Below are 26,162 nucleotides of genomic sequence, written 5' to 3'. Positions count from 1 at the left end.
TGTTCCTGTTCTTTTAACAGTTGCTGTTCCCCCCCTCCCTGATGTTGGCTTCCTGAAACCTAATTGCCCTCAAAAAGCTGTTTTCCCAAATTACAAAGTTCTAGACCCTTTATGAGCCTAAACCACAGAGAAACTAATTAATAGTCAGAAGTCCAGGTTTTTCTCCTAAACCATGAAAATATCAGCAAGTTACTAAAGCAGCCTCTTTAATACCTGTGAGGTGACAAATCCCATAAATCCTACCTATAAGGCTTTTGGGAGGAACCATGTTGGAAAAAGCAATATTAACCAAGAACAACCAATTAGTTCATGATACAAAAATATCTTGAATGTCACGGCTGGGCAGCAGCTTATTTTCTGCATTGATATTAAGAACATTTCTCTTTTTGCCACAGATTGAGTAATTTTTTTTTATTTAACTCAATTTCCTATTTGCCCAGTTACCGAAATATGTACACCCTTCCATATTAGTGGCCATGTTAATCACAACAGACTATGGCTGCTACACATAGTGACTAACTTTGTGATAAAGAATCCATTTCAACACACTCGATTTATTGAAAGTTTAATAGCATGAATTAAATTGAACTGCAGGAGTCAGAACTGGAACTTTAAAAATAGATGACTTTCCAGGAGAAGCTGACTCAAAATGATCATATTGCCAAAAGATCATGAATGGGCCTGAGTGCTGCTATAAACCAGATAAATAAATCCCTTCATATTAGAGCGGAAAGTACAACTGAAGTTAGTTATGAAATAGTATACAATAGGAGTTAATGAAAATACGTATTATATATAACTTTTTTGCTATTGTGACTCCCAGAATGAATTCTGATATATAATTTTTAGATTTTGTCACAGTGCTCTGCTGTATCATTAGGCACCCATTATAATAGAATATAATGACGTTAGTAAACAAGTCTACTATTACTACATATAACATTGTAACTATACATGGTTTTCACCAACTGCATAACTCAAAATGCTTTTAGCATCATGTTGTTTGTGTGTTTGTGATTGGGAGAAGACTTTCAGCTAATTATTGCTCACTCCAAGCAAACTATAGGTGAAGACAGAATTCCAATTCATTCTGTTTCCAATTTCCCACCTGCTCCATGTCCTTCAGCTACCAGTCCTCTATGAAATACAGGTCTTACCTCTTTCTTAATGAGAAACAGGTTTAAGGTTTTAGGACTCTCCTCCCCAGGTCCATGCACTTGTCCACAAGGAACTGATTGTCTAGCAGCTTGCACAACGTTCCTTACAGTAGAAAATAGTTGAATAGAAAATTGATTTTTGAAATTAGTAACAAATGCATGAAAAAGCCTCAAATTCCTTCTGCTCCCCATTATGTGAGATCAGTTATCAGTGAATTAAAACACAATCAAAAGCAGTGAAGTGTGGTTTATTGAGAACATAAGTAAATAAATAAAACTGTAGACTGCGTGTGGACACAAAAGGTGGATTATAAGTGTATTCATTGGGGGAAAATATTCTGATGCTCACAAAATTTGCCAATCAGGGACAAAGTTAAGCTTACATTTTTCTCAACTGCTACTTTGTTCTTTATAGCGAATTTTCTCCATATGGACAAACATCTAATCATCTAAGTTATAAGTTACCCTTTGTGGCCAGTAGTATACTCCCAAAAGTGCAGGCATCATCATTAATTGGCTGTTTAAGAAAGCTGATCCCAGTGACTTACAGCTGGGTACAGTGCTAGCCTACAGCTATGAGAGTAATTATGGAGATCTTCCTGTACAAGGGAATATCTTTTTACTCCTGGATGAAAGTAATACCACCTTTGAAATAAATAAATGAGCCAGTGCTCATCCATATAAGAACTGACTTAAAAGAAGTACTATGACTTTAAATGCTTGTCCAGTCTTGAAGCTAAATAAGCTGTTTTCTCCATGAAGCTGTTGGCTTTTCTTAACATGTCAGAAAGTATAAGTATCAAAATAAGTACTTAGTTCTGATTCGTCTTCTAAGATATTAACATCCCCATATTGTGCATGTTAAAAAAAAAGAGGGAAAGCACACATTATTAGTAATAATCTGTTGTTCTGCCAGGCTAATTTTATTATGGTCAACAATTCAGCCAAATATTTGCACAAAAGAAGCCTATTTTTTATGTTGACATTTTTTTTACTGTGAAATAAAAAGAACTGTAAAATACAGAAGATATTTACCTTTCAAAAATGTTAATCCTTCTGGTTTATGATACTGTTGATTTTTTAAAATATTCAGCTAAATGTCCAATCATTACTTTTGTAAATGACTAGCTGATCTGTTTATGGTTCACATCCTCTTAATACAGTGCAAAGACTTCCAGCAACACTTTCAAGTATATTCAACACTGTTTTACTAAAATGGAGATTATAAAGCTTTTCTATGAACAGTTTCACAGAAATAGTACAACTATACAAAAAAGATAAGCCTTTTTAAAAGTATAGTCTCATGATGAAAATAAAATCTGAAAACAGATTTCCTTATTTTAAGATGATTGTATCTGTTTGGTAGCATAGCTTTGCAATTCAGTCTTACCTTTAGAAAAAATACAGATTTTAAGTGATGCAATACTTAGGATACAGTAAAGATACAGAAAAAAGGGTTTTTTTTTTCCTCCCTGTGTTTCATTCTGTCTAGCTTTTTGCTTTTATTCCAAGTTCTTTCTGCTATATTTCTTTTTTCTCCTGGATGTACCTAAGACGACAAATGTATCTGAGAAATGGAGGGTGGGGGGAGGTACATTTTTTCTTCCTCTGTGTGATGTGTATAATGCTGGTGTCAGAAAAGCACAAATTCAGAATCATAGCTTCAGCAATAACAGTAGCATTCTAACCAATTAATATTTCACCATTTAGTCAAGTTGTTAACCTGGAATGTTCTTGTTTACATATATTTATAGGTAATATAAGAATACAGGCAAACGCTACGTACATTAGATTATGTAGTTTTTAAAAAACACTTTACATCACTTGACATACTTATCTTTTTGTCAACTGCATGAGCAAATGCCACAATAGTTGGGCTTTTGATTATCTTATTAGATACAATAACAAACTGTACAGAAAAAAATTGAATGTAAGTTTCAATGGGAGGGTCCCCAAAACCAGCACTAAATAATTTGAGGTTTTTAAAACAGCTCAGCACTGGCCATTTATAGGATCTGTGATACTGAATGAAATTTGTGTGGGGCTCATTTGTTGCAACTGAGGCATTCTTGCTTCCAGAGACTTTTCTGTGGGAGATCCCACTGACTGATTCCTTTTCCTCATCATCTGTCCAATGCCCATCATAGGGAATCGGCCTCTACTTTTCACACAATTAGGGCTCCCCAAAGGATTGGAGACATTCAGCTGTGTTGGAGAGACAGATTCCTCTTTGAAAGAGCTGCTTTTTTCGTCATAGGTAAATGAAAGTTGAGTGGGGTTCCCTGGACTTTTAGTGGGACTGGGAGAAGTGCCCCCAGGCTGGAAGAGGGGAGACAATGTTCTTTCACTGGAACTTCTTCGACCAAAATTTACAGGTGAGCTAAGCATTTGATACTGATGAGATGGAGAGACTTGGTCTATCTGATCCTCTCGATCGCCAGTTTCGAAAGAATGCACAATGTTCAGAATCAAAGGAGAATCCAAATTCTGACTGCCAGGACTTGAAGGCTCTTGTTGAGGTGAATCTTGTCGTTTTCCGAGTCTTGGGGTTCTTGGAACTGGTTGCTGAATTTCAAGGTATTCCAGAGAGTAGGAGGTGACACAGCCCATCTTGCCTGTTGCTGCTTCATGGAAAGGATTCAAATTACTAGGAGAATCTATGATATAATGCAGAAAGCATCAAATGAAAAACAACTAGGGGAGATTAGGTTTTTTAAAAAAAAAAACCCTCCCCCCACAGGATGCAAGCTTTAATTAAGCGAGAACGTGCTTAATAAAGGGTGAGAAAAAAGCTTTATGTAAGGACTTGGGGCTGGGCCAAACCCAATTCCTAAATATGAAAATATACTACCATAACAAAAATGTAATTTACAATGTGCTACTACTCCTTTGTGCATACTTCTGACTCCCCAATGACAAGTGTGTAATTATTTTCGGACTGAAGACACACCTGAACTTTGTACAAAGTACAAGTACCGTATTTTTCAGAGTATAAGGCGCTCTGGAGTGTAAGGCGCACATTAGGTTGGGAGGAAAACAAGAAAAAAAAATCTGCTCTGTCTACCAGCATCCATCGGTATTCATCTGGCTAGTCTCCTTGCAGCAAACAGCCTGGTCAGCTTCAGCACATTATCAGTGCCTGATTCAGCATGAGCAGCTGATTGGCAGTTGGATTGGCCTTCCGGAATACCGCCAATCATCTGTTCCAGGCTGTGGGGATCGCCACAGCGCATCGCATTTTTGGCCTACACACGTTGTATTTTCAGCCTCTGCACACCCCGTTTTAGACCTGTCCCAGACTGCAGGGATCACCATAGCACATCGCCGCTGATTGCTGCCTCCGCGCATCACATTTTTGGCCTCCACGCACCCCATTTTTGGCCACTACGTATCTCATTTTCTGCTGGTTCCAGGTGGCAGGGATCGGTGGAGGCAGCGATCCCCATCACCTGGAACCAGCCAAAAATGTGACGTACAGAGGCCAAAAACGGAGTGTGTGGAGGCTGAAAACACAGCACAGGGAGGCTGAAAATGCAACACGGGAGGCAGCAATGTGCCAAAAATGCAATGTGCAGAGACCGAAAACAGACAAAAGGTGGGGCCAGCGGGTGAGCGGGGCTTCGGCAACATTTGGTGTATAAGACACACCGCAATTTTCACCCACTTTTTTGGTGGGGGGGAGTGTATCTTATACTCGTAAAAGTACAGTAGTTATCCTTCAAATAGTAAAGCCCTATTAGTCTGGGAAATGCTACAACCAACAAAGATAACACTTTCACATACCTTTTTCAGGCAGTCCTCCATGACTTGCTCTTCGATCACTTAACAGAGACTTCATCTGTGTTGTAAGGCAGGAGGAAGGCTCTTTGTATGTTGGCGGACTTTTATCAGATTTCTTCAGGAATGGATGAGAAAGGTCATCCTTTGCGTCTTGTTCCTTGCTTTTTTTGTCCTTCAAAATTAAAGCACACATAAAATTGGTTTGCCAGAGGCACTTCAGAATCTTTAAGAACTTTTTAAAAACTTTATCCAGAGTTCAAAAAGTAACAGATCAATGGAGATAAATATATCATATCTGCAATTTTCTTGATCACATCAAAATGATTTTAGGAATCTTTCAAAGCCTTATTTAGAAAGAACATTTTTCATTTGCAGGCATTGACTGTATTTATTTTAAAATATTTTAAAGTTATATAAACTTTAGATAAGAGACCCACAACAATTGAGAGTGGCAAAATTTACAAAAACAATAATAAAACAGTAAAATTGTAACTAATTAGAACAGCAAGTAAATATACAGTACTTACTGAAGATCCTCTTAAAATTGTCTTTTAGATATATTTCTTAAAACCTCTTTTGTCCATTATTTTGGGAATTTAACTTTTACTGTACTAATGATACCATTTAATGCAGTCTTTCATATTCATGTGAAAATTATAGAAATTGAACTGTTTTTTAAATAAATATATATACACTGCAATTTTAGAAATTGTTATTTAAATATGTATTTTGGGAAAACTTTTCTTGGGTTTGCTCATGGATTGTCCTTAGTAAATCAAAATTATAAACAAAAACAATTTTTATGATCCTCTTTCAGATTTTTCCCCTTTTTCAAGTTTGCCAATTAATTAGTAATTTAATAAATTTATATGCCGCCCAATCCCGTAGGACTCTGGGCGGCTTACAAAAACAAGATAAAGGATAAAAGTTAAAAATAGAAAAAGAAAAACAAATTTAAAAACAACATTCCGTCTAGGTGGGGCTGGACCTCGTTCATGGTCAACAGCCCAGGCCTGCTGGAATAGCCAGGTTTTAGTGGCTTTTCGGAAGGCCGAGAGAGTGGGAAGGGTCCGGATCTCTACGGGTAAATCGTTCCACAGGGCAGGAGCAGCTACAGAGAAGGCCCTCCCCCGAGGGGCCGCCAGCCGGCATTGTCCGGTCGACGGCACCCGGAGAAGGCCCAGCCTATGAGATCTTATCAGCCGTTGGGAGGTATGTGGCAGGAGGCGGTCTCTCAGATATCCAGGTCCTAGGCCATGTAGGGCTTTAAAGGTGATGACCAGCACCTTGAAGCGTGTTCGGAGACCAATAGGAAGCCAGTGCAGCACGCGGAGGATGGGTGTAACATGGGTGAATCTAGGTACACCCAATATCGCTCGCGCGGCTGCATTCTGGACCAACTGTAGTCTCCGCACACTTTTCAGGGGCAGCCCCATGTAGAGCGCATTACAGTAATTGAGCCTTGAGGTGACGAGGGCATGAGTGACCATTCGAAGTGCCTCCCGGTCCAGGTAGGGATGCAACTGGTGCACAGGCGAACCTGGGCAAAAGCCCCCCTGGTCACAGCCAACAGATGGTGTTCTAACGTCAGCTGTGAATCCAGGAGGACACCCAAGTTGCGGACCGTCTCTGAGGGGTGTAAGATTTCACCTCCAGGCTAAGGGATGGAATATCTATCCTTGGGAGGCAACATCAATAGCCACTCAGTCTTGTCTGGATTGAGTACAAGCTTGTTCGCTCCCATCCAGACTCTGACAGCCTCCACGCACTGGCACACCACTTCCACAGCTTCGCTGAGTTGGCACGGGGCGGACAGATACAGTCCGCATATTGATGGTATTTAATCCCGTGCCGGCGTATGATCTCACCCAGTGGCTTCATGTAGATATTAAATAGGAGGGGGGACAGGACCGAGCCCTGTGGCACCCCATATTTGAGGGGCCTAGGGGTCGACCTCTGTCCTCCAACCAACACCGACTGCGACCTGTCCAAGAGATAGGAGGAGAACCACCGTAAAACGGTGCCTCCCACTCCCACCTCCCGCAACTGTCACAGAAGGATACCATGGTCGATGGTATCGAAGGCCGCTGAGAGGTCAAGAAGCACCAGGATAGAGGAATGTCCTCTATCCCTGGCCCGCCAGAGATCATCGGTCAGCGCGACCAAAGCAGTTTCGGTGCAGTAACCAGGCCTGAAACCCAACTGAAAGGGATCCAGATAGTGTGCTTCATCCAAGGTCCGTCGGAGTTGAAAGGCCACCACCTTCTCAACAACCTTCCCTACAAAAGGGAGGTTGGAGACTGGACGGTAGTTATTAAGGATAGCTGGGTCCAGAGAAGGCTTCTTAAGGAGGGGTCTTACCACCGCATCCTTCAGAGGGTGGGGAAAAGATCCCTCCTGTAGAGAGGTGTTAACAATCCTCTGGAGCCAGCCTCGTGTTACCTCCCTGCTGGTCGAGACCAGCCAGGAGGGACACGGGTCCAGTAAGCAGGTGGAGGCACTCACCGCTCCCATGGCCTTCCTTGTCCACTTCCTCAGGGGCGACAAGCTGGAACTCGCTCCAAGAAATCCGATCAAGGCCCTCCCCCGGCATCTCTGCTGGTACTGTCCAAGTGGAGTCCAGGTCCGTCCGAATTCGAACGACTGTGTCCGACAGAAACTGAACAAATTCCTCAGCTCTTCCCTGTAAGGGCTCTCCCGCACCCCTCCCTTTCAGGAGGGAGCGGGTTATCCTAAACAGGGCAGACGGGCGAGATTCTGCGGATGCAATAAGAGCGGAAAAATGAGCATATTTTGCCGCCCGTGTCGCCACTAAATAAGTCCTAATAAAGGCTCTTAGTTGTGTTTGGTCAGATTTGGAGTTACTGGCCCTCCAACGTCGCTCTAGGCGTCTCTTTTGGCGCTTCATCTCCCGGAGTTCCTCAGTGAACCAAGGGGCCCTCCTGGATCCACTGCTGCAGAGAGGCCGCATAGGCGCGATCCGGTCCAGTGCCTCAGCCACCGCTGTACTCCAAGCAGCGACCAAGGACTCTGCTGGATTGTGGGCAAGGGAGTCAGGTATCTCTCCAAGCGCCATCTGAAATCCCAAAGGGTCCATCAGGCGCCTGGGGCGGAACCACCTAATCGCTTCCCCCTCCCTGCAATGGGGGAGTAGTTTCCGAAAATCAAGCCTCAGTAGGAAGTGATCTGACCATGACAAGGACGAGATCTTAATGCCCTTCAATTCCAGATCACGTCTCCACTGTCCCGAGAGAAACACGAGGTCGAGCGTGTGACCCGCTGTATGAGTCGGACCCTGAATTACCTGGGTCAAGTCCATGGTTGTCATGGAAGCCATGAAATCCTGTGCTCCATCCGAGCGTTCGCCGAGAGATGGCAGGTTGAAATCCCCCAGTAGTATCAGTCTGGGAACTCAACCGCCAGTCCGGCTACTGACTCAAGGAGCGCAGGCAGGGCTGTTGTAACGCAGCTGGGAGGTAGGTACGTTAGAAACAAGCCCACTTGGCCCCCTAGGTCCAACTTCACCAGAAGGGACTCACACCCGACAGTCTCTGGAGCAGGGATCCCACAAGGGACTAATGACTCTCGGATGATGGCTGCCACTCCCCCACCCCTTACTGGTGTCGCGGTTGGTGGAGTACCTGAAACCCTTCTGGGCACATTTCTGAGAGGGAACTCCTCCCTCGTGGCCCAGCCAGGTTTCAGTAATACATGCCAGGTCTGCCCCCTCATTTAATATTAAGTCCCGGACGAGGGGAGCTTTATGAATCACAGACCTGGCATTTAGCAACAGTAACCTGAGACCAGGGCCCTGATATCACTTGCCACCTGGTCCTTGAGTTGAGCTATCAGTGCCGGAAGGTGGGATCGCTGTGACGTAGTGAACCCTCCTTCCCCGGTAATGGCTAGCCCTGTAACTCCCGTCGTACCTACCTCTTCCAAACGTGACCGGGATGCTCCGTCCCGTCCCCCTCCCCGTAGACCCCTCCTCCCCTCCCGCGGCTCCCAATCTCCCCAGCAGGCCATTCGTATCATACACTCTGGGACGAGAAGCGGATCCGGGGCCCCATCCACTTCTGCACTCAGTGGAGGGGGCTCCAGGCCGCACTCTCAATCCCCTCATACATACTGGCCAGACTTTCTCCACATGCATACCCCACTAATATTAAAATATACAATAATACAATAGATAAAAAATGAATTAATTTAAATTAAAAGCATGTGGGAACACTCTCTCACCCATTCATATATACATTCACTCCTTCACTCAGCAGACAAGATAGACGCAGTTCTTGAACCGCAAAAGCGGTTGGCGCAGATTTAAAATGGATAGAGTTGGTAATAATTTGAGAGAGGGGGTCTTTGCGCTCTTAATCTTTTCCCCTGCGGAATCCAGAAGAGAGGACAAGGTCTGAAAGTTTGAGGTGGCTGAGGGGGTTGAGGGGGGGGCAGGCTCCTTGTCCACATCCTCCTTGTCCCCCACCTTCTCTTTCTGCGAAGATTGTATAACACAGACAAGAACGTAGGACTCTCGGCGTGGCCAGAGGTCTCCATGGCCACAGCAACAGCAGCCGGAATGGCGAGAGAGAAAAGCCCTTGTGTCAGCGTTGTTCAGGATTGAAACAAGAAAACAGAGAAGGGGAAGAGGGAGGGAGGGGTCGTGCCAGGAACCAAAATGGTGGCCAAGAAAATTTGTTCACCACATTTCTCAGCCAGTTTTCTGCTCATGCACCAGAGTGGAGAGGTGGCTTCCCAAGGTCCCTTCCAACTCTTATTTGATTCTGTTCTGTTCTGTTCTGTTGGGAAAACTCAAAGTGGAGGAAGTCCACTCCAGATCTAAGTAGATTGTTCTCCTACTTAATAGCTTTAATCATCAGGAAATTCTGCTTATATTTAGCCTTTTCATATCAATAATTTGGTTCCTACCCTACCTTTAGTTTCAACGTAAGAGTCATCACCTCTTGCATTGATACTCTTTTAAGTATTTGTAGATTGCTATTATGTCCTCTCTTTTTTTAGTATCTGAAATGCACATGCACGTATGGGCAGTATTTCTCAACAAGCAAAATATTTTGAATGGAACAGTATTGACTATCCAATATTGCTCTGAATTGGTTGAGCCAGTGTGTCTGCTACTGCAATGGAATCACATGATCACATTATTAAGGAGTTGCTATTTTCTAGAAAAACTTATTTTCAAATAATTTTGGAAAGCTGCCGTGCAGAGAACAGATTTCAAAAATAATATTTAAAGTAGTAAATAGATCATTTGATTTATTAACAGTATTTTACAATGCACTCTTCGATAGCATAGTTTAGAGAGGGCTGCAAAGCACTATGAAATGGTATTGCTATTGTGTACTTATATTCTTTATCTAATTCATCCTCATGATCACTTTGTGATAGGGGTCGATTCCTTTTGCATGTGGGAAAAGAAAGATAATGGCTCACCCAGAAAGTCCTTTAAGTTCCCCAGTGAGAACTACTAAAAAGGGTTTTCCTCTGCATTTTCTGCAGTTTTTTATTTTATGGCAAGGTACTGCTGAACCCTACATGGTGTCTGCCTCCATCTCCATGGTAATACACAGATGCACTTTCAAGCGTCTCTTGTGTTCAGAATAGCTGTTCACAAATCACAACAGGATGTCTATAAATGCAAGTTAAAAGGACGTTTTGTGTGTAATGGTTGAATACTGAAATGTGTTTCTTTTCAGAATAAATGGAAGAACCTTAGGACCCTAAAAGCCACTTGTTAGTGTGCACTAATAACAAAATTGTCACTGAAGCAGGATATGACATGCACTAAAAACTTTCTTTCAGGAACAAGGATTCAATCCTTTAATGAACAAAATACTTTTTAAATTTTGTTATGTTGTTCTATTAATTGTGATTTTTTAAAAATACCCAGGGCTGTGCTGTTATTTTTGTTTTGTTTTATGGCAGAGACAAGTATACGCAGAAAAAGGTAAAGCAACAATGTCTAATTGCTTGGTTATTTAAATCAATTTTGGCAATTTCACAATATTATTAGGTCTATTGCAGCAATCTGAAATCTATTCTCTCTGCAAGTGCTGGGAGCTGCATTTTAATGGTAATAGCCAGATTAAGGTAGGAGAAAGAGAGCCTCTAGGAAAAGAGGAGCAGGATCTCCTAAATTCTTCTCCTCAGGAAGAATGAAGCAGAAAGAGAACTGCACTTCTGGATTGTTGCTAAAGAGAAACTATGTTAGTTCCTAATTTATTCAGAAGTTTAGACTAACTTTTAAATAATATATCATAATTTTAAATATATATTTTATCAATGAACTGATGTTTTCTATCTGCATCAATATAATTTAAAATGACACACAAACATTAAAAATACTGGCTACTTACTCATTATCTCCAACTGTTTCCATCAGTTGTCACTTTATTGCCCTCTCACATTGTGTGTCACTGAATTGCTATTGGACTATTTTGGAATAAATGTCCTCCCTCCCATCAATTCTCCCCTTTTAAAACATTTTATGCCCTGTAAATCTTGATAATATCCACTATTTTGCATACAATGGAAGAAAAAGTGTCTACAAATATGGTGGATATTGATGATTCAAAGTACATGATATGATATTTTTGGGAGCAAAACATTTTATAAAGCTGATGCATTCAGCTTCTAAGGCTATCAATTCAAAACAACTCTTACACAATCACTAAACATTTGGGAATAGATTTATTTTTGTATTCTTTGTTATATCAAAAGTCTATTGGTTTATAGTAATAATCAGTGGGAAGTGCAAATACTGTCTGGCTCCAAATGACTAAAATAAAAGATTTACCTCATAGGAATCCTTATTTGATTTGTATTTTTCTAACCGACACAATTGGTTAGTGCACATATTATCAGAAATTTCAGTTTTCTAGAAAGATGGAAAAAGAAGACAAATCTGAACTGTAAATTAAGATATAACTTTAGGAAAGATATACTTAAATGTTTAATATGTATTACTTTCATTCTATGAATCACTTTGTTAAATTAGCAAAATTAGTTAAAAACAAATATTGTTTTTTTTTCAATTTAGAAATTGCTACAATTCAATAACTAAATATATTATATTACCATATATTAATTACTAATTATTAGTAATATATAACTATATATTACTATATAGTAATTATATTACTAAGTGTATTACTATATAATATATATTACTATATATTAAATATTTTACTATATGAGTTGACACATAATATTTATTACTTTCCCATTCCTATAAACTAGACAATGCAATTAAACTGGAAAGCAAGTACAACATAGCACTTCAAAAACTTAGTTCAGACAATTTTTTTCATATTTAAATTAAAAAGCCTCAAAATTTTCCCAACATGATTAATGGGAACTATCCCAAGGGCAGAGAGGTTATAATAAATTTCCTTATTAATGCTCTCATTTCTCACATTTCACAAAAAGAATCATCATGTGAACCCAAAGGACAGGCTAATGATGAAATGCACAAATTAATATTTATTTAACTTCAAAGAAGCAATGGTGGAATTTTAGATTTTGTAGAAAAAGGAAAAAATAAAAAAAGCTTAAATTATTCAAAGCAGCAGAATTGAACATTTAAAAAACCATGCCGAAGGACAACTTATAGTTCTTTGTTTAGTTTTGACTGCATCAGAATTATTGTGGTTTCCAATAACATGGCCAGCAGCTGAATGATTCACCCAGATTGCAGTGTGCAAGTCTGTGATATGCTATGCAATTTTCTATGTTCTTATCAAAATAGGTTCACTAAGCTCATGAAGTTCATGATGTACCATATGTTGAAGATAAGATGTTCTTTACTTTACGCCAGTTTTTGATACATAAAATTTATTTCAGGAATTAGTGAGCATAGTTTGGCATGAAGTTAATGCAGAACAAAAGGGATATTTCTAAGGATTTCCTTCGGAAGAAAAAAAAACTGTCGAAAATAAATATAATAAATCAAAAGCCAATTCAAAGGCCAAGAAGTTGGCAGTATTTCTCCAACTAAATGATTAGATGAGGTTTTTAATCATTTTTGGTGGACTAAAAAGGTATATCCCATTATTAAAAAAACATCCACTGCAAAATGTGAATGACTTGTATTTTTTTTAAAAAAGAACTTGGCTCATGTAATATGTATTATATTGGAGAAAATCTTTATCATTGCTAAGCAATAACACCCACTTAAGAGCACATAATCAATCACATAGTAAGATATCCGCTCTAACAGAGACATCATTTAAGAAAAAATATTGATACTGTTATTGATTTATTGCAATGGACATGTATTCAAATGTAAGATATACAATTGATTGATTTTATTTTGTAGGACAATAGCCCTGAAAGATAAGTACTATTCCTTTGAATACTAAAATAAAATTAAGAGTTATAACAGAAATAAAAGGAAATGACAGTGGGAATTTGCACCCATGGCAGGATTTATTTAACTATTTATTTTTATCAATGATGATAGTAATAATAAACCCAAGGATTACAATGGCACTTTGTCAGAGAAATAAACATGAAAAGAGAAGCAGAAAAGGAAGAAGAATTGGTCTGAAATATCCTAGAAGAGATCAAGCCTGAAAGCATTTGACATAGATGTACTGATATCCTGCAAAATGCTGCAAGGAAAATTCCAGCTACTGCAATTGCAACAGTAAATCGTGTTTGTCATACTATGGAATTTCCCCAAAAATTGCACAGAAAGGGAATGTAAAGAATGGAACAGATACTGTACTTGTACTGGTGATACTGGAGGGCAAATAAAAAAGATTTGTTGCATGAGGTCAGAGGTAAGAATTGTTTGTTTAAATGGATTAGACTATGGATAGCAAGGGCAAGCATCAGTCATGAACTGATCTATGATTATTATTTTACTTTCTTTTTTTGGTTTTTATTTTATTTTATTTTTTAAAAAATGCAAAACTCCAAAAATTAAAAAACAAACAAACAAGACATTTAAAAAGTACATTAAAGAACACACACACAAACACATATAAAAATATCATTCCCCTAGTTGAATACTGTCTAATATATTACTACAATATTAGTTTCCCATCCCTTTGTGAAATTGGCTCAAAACATTTTTAAACTACTAAATCTATTTGCAAATTATTAACAGAAATTATGGACATTAAGTCGAGGACTAACTGTAAACATCTATACAATACATATTCTATGTGAGTGTAAAAAGCACTAAATTCATATTTGACTCCAAATAAATCACACCCAAGAACTCTTTATAGGAGCCTGGGGAGGGTGGAAAAGGCTTTCCTCATCCCACTGGGAGGCCCTCCAGATGCTGAAAATGGTCTGTTTGCCGACTTCTGGGCAGACCAGAAGGCCCGTTTTTCACTCTCCCTGGGCTCCAGAGGCTTTCTAGGAGCCCGGGAGGGTGAAAACGGCCTTTCCCACCTCCCTGGAGGCCCTCTGGAGGCTGGAAACGGTCCATTTAATGGGAAGCCTCCTGAAACCTCCAGAGAGCGAAAAATGGCCTAACGCACAAACTGGAAGTTCAAGAATGGACTTCCGGTTTGTGAGTTGGGAAGTTTTTCGCTCTCTAGAGACTTCAGGGAAGCCTCCAGAAGGCGAAAAACAGCTGAAAATCAGCTGGCAGAGGTGACGGGGCAACACCTCGCGTGCCCTCAGAAATGGCTCCGCATGCCACCAGTGGCATACGTGCCATAGATTCACCATCACAGACTTAAGTCATTTCTAGACAAATCAATAATTACATTAAAATAAACAGAATTTCAAAAGAAACACATTTAGGATTGTACAAAATTTGTTTTTAAGAAAATTTATTAAAATTATGGACAGCGATACTGTTCTTCTAAATTTTTTGTATTACATAATTAAATTATTTTTGGTTCCAAAATCACAAAAAGCATTGTATACTGAGAAAAAATATCTGTGTTTTTCACAATCTAATAAGTTATTGATTAATTCATTGTGCTGCTCAAACCTATTTATTTTCTAACTGGATTAAATTGTTTGAAAATATACATGTAATAAGCAGGTAGAATCAAAGTGGTTCTATTTCCATTAAAGTTTACCCTGGTAGACTACAACTTCACTTTTCCCTGTAACTTGAAAAAAACAAACTATTCCTTGCTAAGGTAAATTTCTTTGTTATAATAAGGAACAATGAAATGTTGGCAGAGTGAGACAGACCTGTGGAAAAAGGCTTTTATGTACAGAGAAAGCTTTCACAAGAGGCTTTGAAAGTAGTTTTTGCCCAAGGATATTCTTAATTATTCAAATCAGCTAAGCTTATCTCCACCCCCAGATATTCAATTCCCTAATTTTCCTTCCAAGAGATGCTCAGCAATCTATGATCAGTGAAAATGTCTGTTCCCTTAAAGTTTTTCATATTTTGAGATGGTTCATGTTTTTCCCGTCTATTTTTGCAAAGTTGAAGAATTTCCCCATGCATACTGTACTTATTTCTTAGTATCTCCATTTTTGGTTACTGTTATTCTACTAAACTTTCTTAGGTTCAGCAATTATCCAAAATTATACTTACTTTTACACCTGCCGTATAGCGTTCTAGCTTCTTATTAAGAAGGATGTAGATGGCGAGCATGTGGCAAGCTCTGTTTGAAAGGATAGTGTTGATCACATCACTATTCTTATAGCCAAGCTTTTCTGTCATGTACAGCAGCACGCTTTGACTTATGTCTTGTAGATGAATTCTGCAAAAAATATTAATTATAACTTATAATCGGTAATTTAATGGTCATTTGAAATTATGGTGGATCTCCCAAAAGCTACTTATAACCTGGTCCTGGCCTGGTATGGCCACTACAGTCCCCATGTTCATTCATCCACAGGACATTGCAGTGCTTCCACCTATCTTCCTCTCCCCCCATTGGATCCCTGCAAGCATTTCCCTCTTCCACTGCTTCCTGCTGGCCTTATCCCCCTGCACATGGCCATGAGATAATGCAATCTGTTCCTACACCCTGGAAGGCCTTAGAACTTTTCAAACAAGGAGGAGGGTATTTGGCCTGGTGGGGTGGGAATCAGATCTAAGGTTTGGGGAAACCTACTGGCAGTAGGGAAAGGCCTGTGAGGATCCAAGGGGCAGGAAGGAGAAGATATGCAGGCCTGGGCGTGTGTTAGGTCTCCACAGGCCTCCCCCACTCCTGAGGTACCCCATTTAACAACCTGAACATTTGTTTAACATTCACTGGGAATATTAAGGATGATGGGATTGTTAAGTAAAATGCTTCTCTCAACAGCAATTGTGAAAGGCAACTGTAATGGGCAGGGTTCATTATGGTTGTATTTCAAGGACTAGCTGTTGGTTATCTCCAAGGTTCTCAGGAGAAAGATGGCAATCCTAAAGGCATTATTGAAAATCACCATGTTAGTTAATATGACTAAAAGATTTAATTGAGCGATTACTGTGTTCAAGCTATGTTGAAAAGAGCAAGCTAATATGTTTTTAAAGAAAAATGTATACTTGAAATGTATCAATATGGTAGATTAGTCACAACCCAGTTTGGGGAGGGCTGTCCACATTTCAAAAGAATCATTATTTACTTAGTGGGGAAATGGACCATTAATCATACAGTTCTCATTTTTGAAGAAACATTGACTGACTGATGTTGGAACTATTAAGCGTGTATATAATTTCCACTTCTATTGTAGAATTTTATGTGTACATGTTTCTGTGTTTTTTACTAAAGAATGGTGAAATAGAGTCAATGGGCACAGTCTTGGTCTCTACCTCAAGAAACACTTAAATAATAAAGAAGAGTAGTTAATTGCATGACAGAAAATGGAACAATTAATTAAACGGTCTTCTAAAATCTAGTGTCTTCTAGATATGGACTGACATTCCCTGAACTCCTAGTTAGCATTACCATCTGTCTAGGAATTCTTGAACTGCTAGTCCAGAGAGTACCCTTTGTGAAAGGCTAGAACAGCTATACAGATAGTTGTAAACCAGGGGTGTCAAACTCAAGGCCCGGGAGCTGAATCCGGCCCACGGGGTACTTAGATCTGGCCCGCAGGACCTCTGTCAGCTTTGGAAACAGTAAATGACCATCTTATGGTGCCTCTGCCAGCAAAAACACAGCTCATGATGCCTGCACGTGGCCCTCCCATGCTCTGTTTTCACGGGAAGAGGGTTGCAGCATGCCATTCAGTGGTGGGTTTCAAAAAAATTTCGAACCTACTCTGTGGGTGTGGCCTCCTTTGTGGGAGTGGCTTGCCGGCCATGTGACCTGGTGGGAGTGGCTTGCTGGCCATGTGTTTTCTTCCTTCCTTCCTTCCTTCCTTCCTTCCTTCCTCTCTCTTTCCTTCCTTTTGTCTCTGTCCCTTTTTCCTTTTTTTCTTTCATCTCTCTCACTTTTTCTTTCTTTTTTCTTTTTTTCTTTATTTATTTCTTCCTTTCTCTCTCTCTCTCTCTCTGTGAGTCTGTGTGTGTGTGTGTGTGTGTGTGTGTGAGAGAGAGAGAGAGAGAGACAGTGGTGGGTTTCAAAAAATTTTGGAACCTCTTCTGTAGGTGTGGCCTGCTTTCCGAGTCCACTGGTGGAACCTCTTCTAACCGGTTCGGTAGATTTAATGAACCGGTTCTACCGAACTGGTGCGAACTGGTAGGAACCCACCTCTGATGCCATCACAACTGAAAACGGAGCTCAGGAGCCCATTTTCACTGGCAGAGCACTCAGGCTACCACAGGCAGCCCAATATGAGTGGTGTCAAGCTGGCCCCACTGGCGTCAAACACAACCCTGATTTGGCCCTCAATGAAATCGAGTTTGACACCCCTATTGTAAACGAATACAATAAAACTCTTAAAACAGAGCCTTCAAAATATTGTCATATGCGCATTCAATTAAGAAGTTTTCAATTCATTCAGACCATCATTCAGTGCCAGGTTCTTAAAAGTGTCCAGTTTCTGTTTCAGATTATTTTTGCAACTTTATTCTCAATAGGTAATAGACAAGTTGCATGTGACTTCTATATAAATAGATTCAAAGCAACCCCAACTAAAATGAATTATTTTTTAAAAACTTCAATATGAATAACAATTCAGTGGCAAAAAAATAAGAACTTCCTAAATTCTCCAATTAAAATTAAGCAAATTAAAAGTGCTTGACTTTTAATCAAGGACTAATCAAGGGCTAAAAGTGTAAATTCTGATTACAAAAGATTTCTCATTTTATTACTACTGATTCCAATTATGCAGATATTGATAAACAATTTTCATTGTCATTGCAACATGTCTGCATTTTATTTTGTCGTAAAAATAAAAGCAATTTTTTTGAAACATACAACTAAAGATCAGTAATTATTTATTTTCAGAAGTGTGCTTATGATAATGTCTTATAAAAAGCTACGTGAAATTTGTTATGAAAAAAATAAATGCCACTGTATTTTCTCTGTACTGATTTAAATTATTAGCAAAACTAATAAAGTTCCCCAAGCGGTAATTTACATTGGATTTATGCTTTGTTTTCTGCCAGTGACAGTATCCAATGTGGCTATAAAAAAAAGATAATTGAAATCACAAACAAATATAATTGAATATAAGTTAAAACTGATAGCATCTACCTAGACTCAGGTGAAAAGCCTGCTTAATTAAGGAAAAACATTCTAGTATTTTCTCTGTGGCAGGGATTTCCAAAGCCTGCAAAGAACCACTGTTCTGTTTTTCATAATCTCACCAAATCTGTTCTCGATGTTGGCCAAATTAAAAACAAGGTTGCTGTTATAAGGGTCAATGTAATTGTTACATAGCCTGATGCCAAGCTATATAGGGTTGACAGTACTTTAAATTATAAACAGAATCAGATTCATAGATATTAACAAGAGAGGCCACTTGCTCACTATAACTAAGCGCTGCCAACCTTCTGGATGAGGCGCCTGAATTAACAAATATTCCAAACATTTTTCAAATCTTCACATAAAGAATGTTACATTAGTCCAAAGAGGAGCCAACCACATTTGCTTAATGACTGCTGCAAAACACTGTGGTAAAATCTGGTCAGTCATGTAATGACCCACTTAACAACTGGCTTGACTTATGACCACAATTCCGGGCTCAAATACAATCATAAATTGAGGACTACCTGTACATATTATAGCACGTTCCCCCCCCCCCCACAAAGGAATACTGAAAAGTAACTGGAAATTATCTCTTGTAGGATTCAAAGAATTTTATTTTATAAAAGCAAGTTGTCATTGCTGCTTCTTTTAGATATGCAGAATAAAACTTTATTAGGAATGGCAGGTTTCACAAATTCAACACTTCCCCACATCCTAAGGTTCTACAGAGTGAAAAAATACCAGCAAAAGTAGCACATTTGATATTACGTTAACTATATTTACTTCTGAGTAAGCATTTATTTACTGTAATTATAGTGTTGGTCTGATAGGGCCCATTCTTTCTTATATCCAATAAATGGACAGTTTTACAGTATAACTTATCCAGCTCACAGATTCTGCCTGCAATTATGAAACACCCTTCCATCAGAGATTACCTGCCACTTACACCAGTGGTGGGATTCAAAATTTTTACTACCAGCTCTGTGAGTGTGGCTTGGTGGGCATGGCATGACTTGGTGGGTGTGGCTTGGTGGGCATGGCAGGGGAAGGATACTGTAAAATCTCCATTCCCTCCCCACTCCAAGATCCCCATTCCCTCCTGCAAGATCCCCATTCCCTCCTGATCAGCTGGGACTCGGGAGGCAGAAAATAGATGGGGGCAGGGCCAGTCAGAGGTTGTATTTATCTCTGAACTACTCAAAATCTCTGCTAGCGGTTCTCCAGAACTGGTCAGAAACCTCTGATTTACACTGACTCATCAGTTTCAATTTAAAATCTAGTTAGACAAACTTTTAGATTTTACTGCGCCCCAGGTTGTGTTTCAGAATTTTATTTTGTTTCGCTTTATTGTTTCCATGGCTGCTACTGTATGTTTGATTTGAATAAAAAAAGCTTAAATAAATTATTTTTAAAAATGCAATTTAATCATAATTCTCAGAACCAATTCCCATGTATGACTTCATAAAATGTGACTTTGATGCTTTAGAGATCTGGTAGCAAAACAGTAATGCTCGGATAATGATTGATCTCATTTTCTGCCATACAAATCAGTCATTTTTTCTTGCAGTTCATTTACTGTAGTATATTTTGTTCATTCTTGCTGCCTAGCAGCAGCCAGGCAGCCAAACATAAATGTAATGTTTGTATCCATCATATAAAAGCTAAACTAGATGTTTAGAAAGGTACCAGCCTCCCTGCTGTATTAATATCCACCCATGTGTTACATAACCGTCATTACCATAGTAACTAGCATTTCACAACTATTAAGGGTTTTTATCCTAAAAAAACCCTTTTTATTTAGGTTGGGAAGGCTTTACTTCCACAGCAAGCTGTGAAAAAGCAATATGGCAAGCCAAAGGATCCATCAGTGCTTTTGGAATTAATTAGAGCAATCCTAAATCAGAACACAGAATAATCATCATTGCGCCATACTTTGTCCTCTTCCTAAGGAACCCATGAAGACTGAGCAGAATGAAACCCAAGAGTACGAAGCAGCAAAGCAGTCAAGTTGAAGGAGAGTGAAGAAACTGAGAAATATCCAGGTCAAATCTCCCTGAAGTTATCAACCCAGAAGATTGTCTAACCAAGGAATTATGCTCTCTGCATTTACATTTTTTCCTTTAAATGCTGAGATAATAGTAGGAGAGCATTTTGATTACTTGAGCAACTTAGCTGAAAAATGTATTATTTTGTAACTTTGTTCTTTACTACTATGATTTTTCCCCAGATAATTTTCAAGCTTAGAAATACCAAAGGAATTAAGAAGTGAGTGCAGAAGCATATGGTTATCATGAGGTCTTAAACCACTTCTGAATTGTTGCAGAGAAATTAAGAAAGAAACTCAACCTCCAATCCAGCTTTCTGATCAGAGGCACCTCAATGTCTTCAGTGGAATTTTATCATGTTGGCAGAATACCCAGCATATTCTGTCTTTTGTGCATTACCTGTTTGGATACGTGACATTATTCAGTGGTCTCCCATTCTCACTAAGCCAACGATTTGCTAATGCTTGTTGGATGTTTGGTCTCTTTGCAGGATCTGGTTCTAGCAGAATTTTTAAGAAGTTTACAGCTGCTGCAAAGACATTGGGGGGAAAAGGGAGAGGGAAGTGTTATTTTCTTTGCAACTATATTTATTCTTTTGAAGCCAAATAAGGTATTACGGTATGTTAGAATTATAGTTTTTTTCTCAACATCTGAAATGCAATATACTCGCTGCATTTGCACATTGCTTTTATATATTTAAAAGAGTAAGCTGGTAAACTAAGGAAATCCCTTATGGTATACAGTAGTGAAAAAGATAACTTTAGTAGTTAAGAAAATAACCCCTCCCCAAATAAGATAGATAATTCAATCTTTATAAACAGTTGTATTTTAAATAAGTTTTGAGTAGCTTTGAATTATAAATTGAAATGTCTATATTCCAGACTGCATTACACAATTATTACTTTTATTCACGTTTTCTTGAATATTTCAAAGTGGCTAAATTTACACCCAATTTTAATTCATGGTTTATAAAAGATGGCACCAGATTGACTGAATACATCAAAGCAAAATCAAACCAATAACTTTATTGCTTAGTGTAACGTTCAAGTCTTGCATCTTAGTGTAGTTAATAAATAATGCTATGGCAGAATTTGGACTGATTGCTGTTTCAGTGACTAATTATCCACTTTTTATGCTAAGTTTTTAAATGTAGATTTAAATCTGAAATACTAAATTCTATATTTTAATAAATAAGGTTGTAAGAATATCATTATAATTGACAGTGACAGCCCTTTTGACTTAATTGCATTGATGTTGTTTGAGAGGCGGTGAAACTAATATTTTATTTAAATATAGTGTCCCATTTAGGTATGAAGCAACTAAATATATCAACTAAACCTTCTTTAGTCACATGGGAATTGTCTTCTACACAAAGAAAAGGAACTTACAATAAAAATAACTAATTGTTTAGCATTAGGACAAATATATGCTTTCAACTCTTTAGTGATTCCAGCATTGATCAGTATAGATTAGGGCTGTCAAACTCCCGGCCCAGAGGCTGGATGTGTCACGTGCTGTTGATGCCCATACCCAGTTAAGCGAAGGAGGAAAAAGTCCTAATACATCATGTGACTCCACTGTGACGATTTGAGTTTGATACCCCTGGTATATATCAACCATGGATGATTGCAATGAATTATGGTTTAATAATAATTTAAATAAATAGTCAGCAATAAATTAATGAGGCACTGCACTTGGCATTTCTACTTCATGTAACTTTCTGGTAAAAGAATCACCTCTTGCAATTGTGTGAGTGGCCCACCTGGTCCATTATCCGATGACTAGAGAAAACATCTGAAAATCTGTAGTAAAATAGTACTGGTAAATGCTTGGAAAACATTCTAACAATATTCTACTCTTAAGAATACCAATCCAACTAAAAGGAACAGAACTGTATATATTTTTGCATTTCACATGTCTGAATAAGGTGCAGAATTTGTGTTTTCTATCTGTGTAACAAGACATCAAATTTGTCGTTAAAAGGATATCATTCATAAGCAGGTTATCACCTATCCTCTCACAACTGTACAAAGGGATTCGCTTAATCACTATCCTAGCAAACAATGATGTTAAAGGTTTTTCCACATGAAATCAGGAAAAGGAAGTATGTGCTCATGTTCCACAATAAATCAAGGACAAGGAAGAGAAAGGATGCTGTCCAATAAATCAGGATTAGATACTTTCTGGGCAATATTACATCTGTTGTGAACATCCTGCAGCAATCATTATTTCTGATGACCTGGATATTATATGATCTATGTCACATATGATACACTGGAATATTTACATAAAGAATTTGCAAATAATCATTTTTAAATTTGTGGGTATTTGGTGTATGGGAATTTTAACATTTTTTCTGATGTTTTTCCACTAATAAAACATCAGAGCTTTCAACCAGAATCCACAACAGCACTTTATTACCCACACCAACATTATGATACAAAGAAGTTAAGCAAAAGCTATCCTTCCCAAGTTGCACAGATGGTGGCATGATCATAGCTACAATCTCAGGAGAAACAAGTGGGGCTGAACTTATACTGGCAGTCCATAATCAAGCGACCTGGAGCTTACAGGCCTTATAAATCACATATAGTCATGTTAGTCAACATTGAGCAACTTTCTAACACCGTGATGGCAAACCTATGGCATGTGTGCGACAGGTGGCACACGGAGCCGTCAGCTCCGTCATGCGCATTGTCGGCTTTCTGGAGGGCCGATTTCACCCTCCCCAGGCTTCAGGAAAGCCTCCGGCGCCTGGGAGGTGAAAACTCCCCCCTGTATGTGGGGAAGTCATGCACGCATGCACGAGGGGAGATGCACTGCATTGTGGGTGTGGGCACGTGTGCACGCATGATAGAATGTGCACACACAATTTTGGCACGCTTTTACAAAAAGGTTCGCCATCACTATTCTAATATATGGCAACTAAAGCACTTATAAATTTACCTTCATAATCCATGGCTAAGTTGGTCATATAGAAAGAATAGAGTCATAAACTGGACATTAAGCAGAAAAGAACAATAGCTTATTAACAAGGATGTTTTCCTCTCTTCCTCATCCTTTTCTCAGGAACTACATACCCCACAGCATATAAAAGTTTTTCCTTCAACTAAACCTTGAATATTATGTTGCTGCCTTATTTTTCCCCCATTCCCTTTTCTTTTTCTCAAAATATAGGACTATGCATTTCCTCACTCATGATTTATAGTGTCTTTTAGTATCACACAGCGATTGTTGTGACTATAAATCTTGTCTTAATTACTGTTATATCAAGCCAGCGATAGTTGGATGATTCCCTAAGATGCTAAAAATCCCTGGGGAGAATTTTAATACTGATCTAACTTATTAATACCCCTTCTATTTGTAACTAGTTTTCTCTAAGATCCATTACAATTCTTTTAAATTATGTACAAATATTTATTATAAATAAATAATCAACACTTGAAAATGCCAACAATTAAGTGAACTGTGAAACAGACTTATGAGCCATATACACTAACATGCTACTCTTCCTTTTTAATAAGGTATAAGTAGCTACTCTATAAGAATAAATCTATGGTAGATGCATCTTCAATTGTAGCTATGTCAAACAGGAAAGAAGGATGATCCAAAATAAGTTGGAAAAACAGAAAAACAGAATTCTGGTGGTCTATCAAACAACCTTTTGGAGACATTCCCAACCTTACTTCATTTTCCTGTTGTAGATAAGATACATCTGAAGCTCAACAGTCATAAAACAAGAAATAAATATTTGAACATGAATAAGTTTGAGGTTATAGCCAAGTTCCGTGACTAGTAATCAGAAATTGTTTGTTTTACACTAGAGATAAGCAATCCACAACTCATGGATAACATGAAGCTCCTCAGTCCGCATATGGTCCCTTTAATTCTTTAAAATCATACTGGTGAGATTTGGTACATGAGATCTGTATCTGTTTATAGTTGTTCCAGTTGTTTTTCGTTCCTTTGAGTCAGTACTGATTCCTGGCAATTGCTTGAACAGGTTCCTGCTGTTTTCATAGCAAATTTCAGAAATGTTTTTGCCATTGCTAGAACTGAGAGAGAATAACTAGGCCATGGGCAACAACCTGGCTTTGTTTTGTGCCTAAGGAAGGGCTAGAACTCATAAATCTCCTCATTTCTTGCCTGATGCTGTAACCGTCATACCAAACTAGCTCTCAATAATGTTTATGCAGCATGCCATAATTTGCTGTTTCTGGAAAACACGTAGCTAATATTGTCAGAACTACAGTATACAGACAGAATCACAACCGTTTAAGTAGCATAACACTGAAATAATTTAAATCGCTACGGTAATATTTACAATTTGTTAACTCATCAAAACTGCCTACTTTTTAATGCTAGATATGCCTAGATAGAGTATGCTTTTTTAAATATTAAGGGTTGCCTTGAACATCAAGATGGATAGTAAATAAATTTGATAATAATAATCTTAGTTACTTTTCACAATAATGATATTGTTCTTATAAAAATTAACAAATACTCCCTCCAAATACTGCCCAAGCAAAAGTGAAAGTTTCTATTTACGTCTTTTGGCCCCAGAAAACACTAGTACACATGAGCATTTTGAAATACTGGGTTAGTTGAATTACATTAATTCCACACAGGAGCAAAACAAGATAAAACTACTATAAAATGTAACTGATCAAAGTATAAATGATTCATGAAAGAAATAGGTATGCAATTAGATAGCTCCAAATTGCCCATAATTGCCACTTCAAACAAGAATTCAAAAACAAAATCTTTCCTTTTCTTTAGATACAATCGTCTAACCTGACACAGGTTGGACTGGAAGTATGAATATAAACTAGCCAGTACTACTGACTGTCTCTGAGAAATCTTTAGCACAAAATATCAAATACATTAATTGTGTGGAATATCAAGAAAATTGTTGGAAAGAAACAGAGATACTTTGAAGGAGGAGTCTTTGTTTTCTTTAGTTAAATATTCAACTGTTTAAATATTTAGTAATGTGGAAATGAAATTTAATTGCAGATATATTACTTCTATTTATTATCTTTAAATGTATGTGAAAACTAAAAAAATAATTCTACAAGGATTGGTCTACCAGAGAAAAAGTTCAAATAATATTTTCATATTTCTATGGTGCTTTGGGATGAATTATTTTTAGATATAAAGCTGGAACAAGTCCCACTGAGATCAATAGAATTTACTCTTGGGCAGTCTGTTCTATGGGAGAGCAGTAAAGTTCTTTAATATACTAATAAAAAACTAACAATACCTGATGTGCTCAGTTGCACTGGAGCAGGTTCTTTAGCAATTTCATTGGCAATTTGTGCAAACTCTTGTCCACAAGAAGTTAACAGTGCCCACCTTTAATTATGAGAATACAGGTAGTTCTGGTTCAGCAACCATTCAAAATACAATGGTGCTGAATGAGGAGACTTACGACTTGTAGGTCCTTGAAGTTGCAATTGTCGCAGCATTCATGCGATCATGATTTCAATGCTTGGCAACTGGCTTGCAATTATGTTATCACAGCATTCCACAGTTACATGATCAATGTTTGTGACCTTCAATGCAAGTTTCTGATAAACAAAGTCAATGGGGAAACCAGCAGGAGGTTTCAA

General features: G+C 38.4%; 1 protein-coding gene across 2 annotated transcripts in view; it reads right to left on the bottom strand.

The window, feature by feature from the left end:
• Nucleotides 1-2,044: 2,044 nt before the first annotated feature.
• HUNK (hormonally up-regulated Neu-associated kinase) overlaps nt 2,045-26,162 on the bottom strand; it is a 53,751-nt gene continuing 29,633 nt past the window's right edge. The window contains exons 6-10 of one of the 2 annotated variants that reach the window (XM_087721593.1): nt 20,950-21,079; nt 15,472-15,640; nt 11,752-11,832; nt 4,941-5,109; nt 2,045-3,814 (exon numbers count right to left, since the gene is read on the bottom strand). In XM_087721593.1, coding sequence (XP_087577719.1) covers nt 3,150-3,814; nt 4,941-5,109; nt 11,752-11,832; nt 15,472-15,640; nt 20,950-21,079 — 1,214 coding nt within the window. In that variant the 3' untranslated portion in view covers nt 2,045-3,149. The remainder of the gene's footprint in view (nt 3,815-4,940; nt 5,110-11,751; nt 11,833-15,471; nt 15,641-20,949; nt 21,080-26,162) is intronic. The other variant, XM_087721594.1, reaches the window with a different exon arrangement.

The sequence above is a fragment of the Thamnophis sirtalis genome, unplaced genomic scaffold (genome assembly GCF_051295495.1).
Source record: "Thamnophis sirtalis isolate CommonGarterSnake01/CBP01778 unplaced genomic scaffold, rThaSir2_p1.2 scaffold_8, whole genome shotgun sequence".
NCBI classification, from domain to species: domain Eukaryota; kingdom Metazoa; phylum Chordata; class Lepidosauria; order Squamata; family Natricidae; genus Thamnophis; species Thamnophis sirtalis.
This window is presented reverse-complemented; position numbering and strand designations above follow the sequence as displayed.